The 7,528-nt window shown below is 35.7% G+C and overlaps 1 protein-coding gene across 1 annotated transcript; it reads left to right on the forward strand.

Annotated features, from left to right (window-relative positions):
- The first annotated feature begins 5,542 nt into the window (after positions 1-5,542).
- On the forward strand, positions 5,543-6,920 carry LOC140805348 (uncharacterized). Its single transcript, XM_073161625.1, has 3 exons — positions 5,543-5,770; positions 6,150-6,551; positions 6,702-6,920. The coding sequence occupies exons 1-3, from the start codon at positions 5,543-5,545 to the stop codon at positions 6,918-6,920; spliced, it is 849 nt and encodes a 282-aa protein (XP_073017726.1).
- Positions 6,921-7,528: the final 608 nt, after the last annotated feature.

Here is a 7,528-nt window from a genome sequence, read left to right on the forward strand (position 1 = left end):
ACCCGAGGACCGACGCTAGTTTTCCGCACTATTTATTAATTATGATTTTAAGTTATGTTAAGAATAATTTTATGAGTTTTAATTATTTATGAGTGGTTTGAGAGGTTATAGTATGGGCTATTTCCTTTGGTTTTCAAATGGTAGTTGATTGTTTATTTTTAAAATGATGTCAAAAATATTTTATGATTCGGCCGATGCTTAGTGAGGTTTAAAAAAAATATTTCTAGTACTTTTAAAGCAATAAAAGGGCAGACGTTTCAGTTGGTATCAAAGCAAAGGTCCTGTAAAGGGCTGTGCCACCATCAGCGCCGGAAAGATCAGTCGTCAAAGCCTCAATCTGTAAGTTTACATGCTTTATAAGATTTTATCATATTAACTGCATAATTACATGAATTATATGTTCACGTTACATGTTTAATAGCATTATGAGAATATATGATTTACATGCTTTAGAAATTTTTTTTTACGCGATACGATATGAAATGGAAAGATTATTTTATTATAACGCATGTTGGTTTGTGGTGGAATTGGATTATGTCGATTTTTGGGTTTTAGTATTGACGTTCTAATTTTTGGGTTATAAGTTAATCGTGAATATTATGAATGCTTTTGAGACACGTAAATTTTCTAAGAAAATATTTATGATTCTTGGTTATTAGTTGAATTAATTTTTGGGAATTAGACATAAGGAATAATTATTCGAGAATTATAATGACTTTGGGAATAAAAAAATGTATTAATTGGGATTTTTAGTTTGATGAAAAGTAAAATTGGTTATAGGAATTGATTTTGGGTAAATAACTTTAAATTTATCGAATTTATGCTATGGGAAACCTATAGAAGGAAATTAAGAACGCCGAGAATTTATGTGTTAATCGTTGGATTTTCGAAATAAAGGAGCAATTAGGATAATTTTTGAGGAAATTAAGAATTGATTTTGCAATTTTTTTAGGAATTTGGGGACTAGTTTAGCATTAAGCGATAATTAAATGGTTTAAATGATAAGAATTTTGAGTATTTAGACTTTTAAGAATAGTTGGAACATTGGGATATCTTGGGTTATAATGTTATAAGGATTTTTAATCAAGGGTTTTTAAGAATGAATCGATATTAAGTTTGAAAATCTAAGCGTTAGCGGATGCGTTTGGAATTTGATAAGTTGATGAATATTTTGGGTATAAAATAAGGAAAATAATATACGATAAATATGACCATCCATCTTTTAACTATGGGAATTTTAAGAAAAATGGAAATTCGAGATTATAATAATATAGTACTAAGTCATTTGGGTCTTTTTAAGTCGCGATTTGAAAATAAGGATTTAGAAGAAAATTAATTGGGATCAAGGAGACGTAAGGACATTCTAGAACTTAAGTTTGATCAGAGTAGCGTATCGGAAGCGTGGATTTTTGTTACAAGAACTAAGTCTAAACTTTTGGGTTATTAAGGATAAGCGAATTTCGAGGACGAAATTCAATTTAAGGGGAGAAGATTGTAATGCCTCGAAAATTTTAAAGTTCACGTATGCTAGTGAGAGTCATCTTTTTAGCCCTCGATATTCACTTGAGAATATTGAACATCCATTACATTTCACTTAACAAGATATGCCGTAATGATATGATAATAATGATACAAGCCATCATCTCATATTGAAATATTACACTGATATATTATCATTTGATATGTTATTGCGGCAGGAGTCTATATGTGTTTTTGTTGTTGATCTATAGGTTTATTATTTGATGTTCGTTTATACATAATTTTTAAAATGTACATATTCTTATGATCAAACTCAATAATTTTATGTATTTTAAAAATATACCTAGCTAGTCTCTTAAATTAAAATATTAAATATTATAAATCGGTACTTAAGTTTTATTTGTCCTTTTAAGCTTTTTATTTTCAATTTAATGGATAGAAAGACATGAAGAAAAAATCTTATTTTGGTTAACCATAAATTAATTGGAAAGAATTTCCTTATATTATTCAAAATATAATAAGGAAATAATCGATTAATTAAATATTGTAAGATTTTTTCTACATGTATGAAGCTAAATAAGGTGTGTAGCATATATATAGTGATGTAAAGAATTCGAAGCCAAAAATTTGTGATCTTTGTTCTTTAATATTACAACTTATTAATATCTAAATACTTAAAAAATATAAATATATTAAGTTATACACACAAACGATATGTTCGCTTAAAAAGATTAAAAAAATTATATGAAATAGAAGAATCATATTTCGTTTATGAAAAATAAATATGTTTAATGACATTCAAAATGAAAAATACAAATCTTTATTGATTATTCTTGCAACCGCACTCCGATCATCGTCGTTGATATATTCATGCAAAATGGCAATCACCAGGAGCTGCAAAACATTAGCATAAAAAAAAATAGTTTATCTTGGAAGTTTTATTATATTGTATATGCTAATATATGCTAATTTATACAATAGAATTTAATATATACTGAATTCTATTAAAAAAAAAAAACTTAACATCAGTTCAAGAATTTTCCAATCAACTTACACAAAAATTTTGTACAAATACTATATATACTAATTACCAATATATATACACACACACACACACACACACACACTAGAACCCATTAAAATAAATTTAATAAAACTATTATTATCCAAATATTTTTAATAAAGCTATTCAATTTAAAGATTTTTCAAATTTTTTTACATAACAATGTAAAATGTATGCAATATTATAATTATTTTTAAATCTTAAGAAATAGAGAGAAATTTGTTTTCTTACATGGATCTCCAAGTACTGTCATACCAAGTCCCGTCACACAGTCGCCCGTCATACGATAATAGGAATTGAGAACGAACGATGCATGGAACTGCACTGTGTTGGGCTCATAGCACTTACCTCTTGGCCTAATCGGGTTACAATTTACAATTGAGGCACACGCAAAATCCATAAATTGTAGCAATTCACGTTCGGAGACATCGAAAAACACCACGCACCATCTACCTGACTGAAATAAAAATTTAAAATAATTATTTTTATGAAGACAATTGAATGAAAATCATTGGGTTTTAATCTTGTTTATCGGGTAACTTGAATTTATGACATTAATAATCAAGAATTTTATACATATCTAATGTGGAATTGGTGTATTCAATGTAAGAAATATTCATTAAAAAATAGCAACTTACTGTCCCTTGGGCATGACATCTTGGTGCAACAACCGCAAAAAAGATTGAAACAAAGAGCAAATAGATATTTAACTTTGTCATTTTTTTTATCAAGTTTCGTTATGTAAAATATTGCGAGTTATATAGATTTAAAATAGATGTGAAATTATCGAAATAAATCTTTTCAAAAAGTAAGTCCTAAATAAAATAATATTGTATTTCGATAAATATGGTATTTACTTTAACAATGAATACATTTATAATATTAAAACAACTATTCGTAAATATTTTTAAAATTTATTCCTAGATGATAATTATATATCAATAAATTTTTACTTTAGTTAATCTTGATTACAGAATCTCATACGCGTATTGACTTTTGAAAAGTTACATACCTTATTATATATAAAATATGATCGATTACATTACAAAATTAGAAACATTAATTAGTCAATAATTAATAAAATAAATCTTTACTTTAGTTAATCTTGATTACAAAATCTCATACGAGTATTGACTTTTGAAAAGTTGCATACCTTACTATATATAAACTATGATCGGTTACATTAAAAAATTGGAAACACGAATTAGTCAATAATTACAAAAATAAATTTTAGGTGAGATTTTCAACAAAATTATTTCCTTTTATTGGAATGAGATCCTATGTTATAAAAAAGAAAATTTATATTTTCCCTAACTTCGGAAAATATAATTAAAGGAGAGATATTGTATGGTGAATAAGAATTTTGGTATCTGCTTTTTGGATATTAAGATAATTGATACTCTAATGAGGATACGGGTTATGGATCAACCCGAGATATTAAGTGGATAGATCAGACAAGAGCTAATAAGCCGAGTACTCTTCTCATTAGCCGGGCCCTTCTTCTCCGCCCGGACATTTACTTATCTTCCCGGGCAGCCGATAGCCCGGGTTGTCTTGTGAAGTTCCCGGGTAACTTACCACTTGAGCCACCTCGAAAATTGCATCACACTCGAGTGTGATTGATACGAGTCGCCTACTCTGTCAGAGCAACATGGGCTTGGAGTGTGTTAGAAGTCATCAGAAGCTATAAGTATGGGCAGCCAACTTGCCATATTTGGTAGGTGGCACTGAAAACTAGGCAAGGTAATGATGATATTTTCTCCTATATATAGCGGGTACCAAATTCATTTACAGATTCTGAAATACTTTGAACTCTAAAGCATTTACATATTTTCTCTCAAATATTGCTTGTGTTCATCGGAATCCTGCTGACTTTAGCATCGGAGTGACCACGCCGGACACCCCTCCGACGCCTATTCACGAGTTCCTTTCATTGTTTGCAGGTGCTATTGAAGCCATTATCTTCACTCATTTTTCCTAAAACACTAAATTATTGATTCGATCCAGTAAATTGCCCATCTATCTCGTACCCAATTTACTAGGATCGCATCATTGGCGCCATCTGTGGGAAATTGAGACTAAGGCGTTGATATGGCTCCAACAAGAAGAACTAACCAGGACAATTCCCTGGCTCCTGGGGATGGTGAACATACTTCGGGACAAGGTGGTGGTGTTCCTTCCATAGGACCCAATCTTATTACCATGTCACCGGAGGATTTGGCTAGAATGATATCCGAAGCGGTGGATAAAGCCATGGCCCGGAGAGATCCTTTGCACCAGGCCACACATCCAAGAGAAGAGCAGGAGCAAGAACAGAATCAGGGAAGAAGGGAGGAGGAAGAATTGAGAGAGGAGGATGTTGAGTCTAGTGTCGGGTCCAAATCCCCGACCATAACGGAAGAGCTGTTGGAATTAAGATAGAAGATGAAAGTATTGGAAGGACAGTTCGAAAGCCGGGGTACTTCTCGGGCAGTTGTCAGGGGGTGCCCATTTGCTGAAGCCATTGTCCGAGAACCTCTTCCCGGGAACTTCAAATCTGCCAAAGTGAAAGATTGCGATGGCAATGCGGACCCCGAAGAACACCTGGCCAGGTTTGAAAATATGGTCATGTTACACTGCTACACTGATCGAATCAAGTGTAAGGTGTTCCTGACAACGTTTGTGGACTCTTCTCAAATATGGTTTGAGGGGTTGGCCCTCAAAGTATCAATTTCTTCAAAGAATTCCAGAAGGTGTTCTCACACCATTTTAGCAGCAGCAAGAAGTACAAGAAGATTGCATTTAGTCTTTTTGAGGTCAAGCAAAGCCCAGAAGAAAGTTTGAGGGCTTATATAAGAAGATTTAATAGAGTGGCTTTGGATGTTCTTTCTTGTGCCACCGAGACAAAGACAACTACCTTCACTCAGGACTTGATGGAGGGTGAGTGTTTCAGATCTTTGACTAAGAAAGTGCCCGAGGATTTCGAGGACTTGTTATCCTGGACAGAGAAATATTATTAATATGGAGGAAGCCCAGAAACAAAAGAGAGAAGCGGGAAGGAAAGAGAGGGGAGATCGGGTGGTAAAGCCCGAGGAGAGAGGACAGAGGAGGAATAATCAGGGGCACTTTTCTCAGCACGTGCCCTTGAGGGTCGGCCGGGATCGGGAAGTCCAAGAATGCAGCAGGGATTTGTTGCCATCACAGCAGTTCACCATGCCCGAGAAGAATGGATTCTATACTCTTAATGGGGTATGTTTTCATAATACTGGGGACTGCAAGACTTTGAAAAGAGATTATTTTCCGCCTACCATCCAGGGGCATAATCAATCTAACAAGAGCCCGAGAGGTCCACCTTGGACACCTCGGCAACTAGGGCCTAGCATCCGGGTAGATTCAAGGGATGTCCCGAGAAGTGATCCCGAGAAGAGGAGAGAGCATGAGCCCGAGAGAAATAAATCTTCGCCCCCGGCTGCGGGTGATCAGTTTTGGCCCAGAATATTTAAAGGGGGTAAACCTACCCCATAATGAAGCCATGGTATCCAAGCCCGGGTAGCATTATGATATTTTGAGAGTCTTCGTGGACTCGGGTAACTCTGTTAATGTTATCTTTAAAGATGTCTTTGCGCAGATGTATTTGCAGGGTTATCATTTGGAGGCTATAGAGACTGCACTTTTTGGCTTTGCTGGCCATGTGGTTTACCTGGAGGGGGAGATTGTGTTGCCACTGACTTTGGGCTCCCAAGATCTTAAAAAGACAGTAATGACATCTTTCACTGTGGCGGACTCCCCGTCATCGTATAACATCATTCTAGGGAGGCCGACTATGAATGAATTGAGGGCCGTGGCATCCACCTACCACAAAAAGATCAAATTTCCTGTGGGATCCCAGATAGGAGAAGTTCAGGGAGATCAACCTTCTTCCCGAAAATGCTATGTGGAAGCAGTTCGGGCTAATCAAATCAAAACCAGGAGGGAGGGGAAGAAAGCAAGAGTTGATGAAGTAGGAGGAAGAGTAGTGGAGAAGGGAGAGGTAAATTTTGTGGCTGAGGAAGAGTAGGAAGTTGTAGAAGTTGGACCAGGTCAGCAGATCCGGGTGGCTCGAGACCTCAATCCATCCACCCGGGTCAGTTTAATCAATTTTTTAAAAGCTAATATTCATGTGTTTGCCTGGTCCCAACAGGAGTTGACAGGGATTTCACCCCTGATATCGGAGCATCAACTGAATATTCTCCCGGGATCTCACCCGGTGAAGCAAAAGACGAGGCACTTTGCTCCTGAAAAGGACAAAGTTATTGATGAACAGGAGAAAGATCTGTTGAAGGCCGGCCACATTCGGGAAATTCAATTTTCTACATGGCTCTCGAATGTTGTTTTGGTGCCTAAATCCACCGGGAAGTGAAGAATGTGCGTGGACTTCCGGAATCTCAACAAAGCTTGTCTCAAAGATCATTATCCCCTACCCAGGATTGATCAACTGGTGGATTCCATCTCGGGCTTTGAACTGCTGAGTTTCATGGGCTTACCAGGGGTATCATCAAATCCCCCTGGCCAAGAATTATTAAGATAAAGCTAGATTCATCACCTCGAGAGGTACATTTTCTTATATTGTAATGCCTTTCGGGTTGAAGAATGCAGGGGCTACTTACCAGCGTCTCATGAACATAGTCTTTGAGAAACATCTGGGCTGGAACGTGGAGGTATATGTGGATGATATCCTGGGCAAGTCTTAAGAGGTTGCAGACATCATTTCTGACTTAGAAGAAACTTTTGCCACTCTGATGCACTATAGAATCAAGCTCAACCCTGCCAAATGCATCTTTGGCGTAAAGAGTGGCAAATTCTTGGGTTTCATAGTGACAGACCGAAGAATTGAGGTGAATTTGGAGAAAATCAAGTTTGTATTGTGCATGTCGTGTAGTATCACGATGCCTAATTTGAGTTAATTATTGGATTAATTATATTTTGGTGAGATCGGAAGGACCGAACAAGGTTCGGAACGTCCGAACA

This window comes from Primulina eburnea, chromosome 1 (genome assembly GCF_022965805.1).
Source record: "Primulina eburnea isolate SZY01 chromosome 1, ASM2296580v1, whole genome shotgun sequence".
In the NCBI taxonomy this organism is placed as follows: domain Eukaryota; kingdom Viridiplantae; phylum Streptophyta; class Magnoliopsida; order Lamiales; family Gesneriaceae; genus Primulina; species Primulina eburnea.

What these genes read in the sequence shown, in the direction of transcription:
- LOC140805348 (XM_073161625.1), top strand. Translation starts at nt 5,543, where the DNA reads ATGGAGGAAGCCCAGAAACAAAAGAGAGAAGCGGGAAGGAAAGAGAGG. An exon ending in GATTCTATACTCTTAATGGG is followed by an intron (nt 5,771 to 6,149) that starts GTATGTTTTCAT and finishes GTCTTTGCGCAG; the next exon opens with ATGTATTTGCAGGGTTATCA. An exon ending in GAGTAGTGGAGAAGGGAGAG is followed by an intron (nt 6,552 to 6,701) that starts GTAAATTTTGTG and finishes TGGTCCCAACAG; the next exon opens with GAGTTGACAGGGATTTCACC.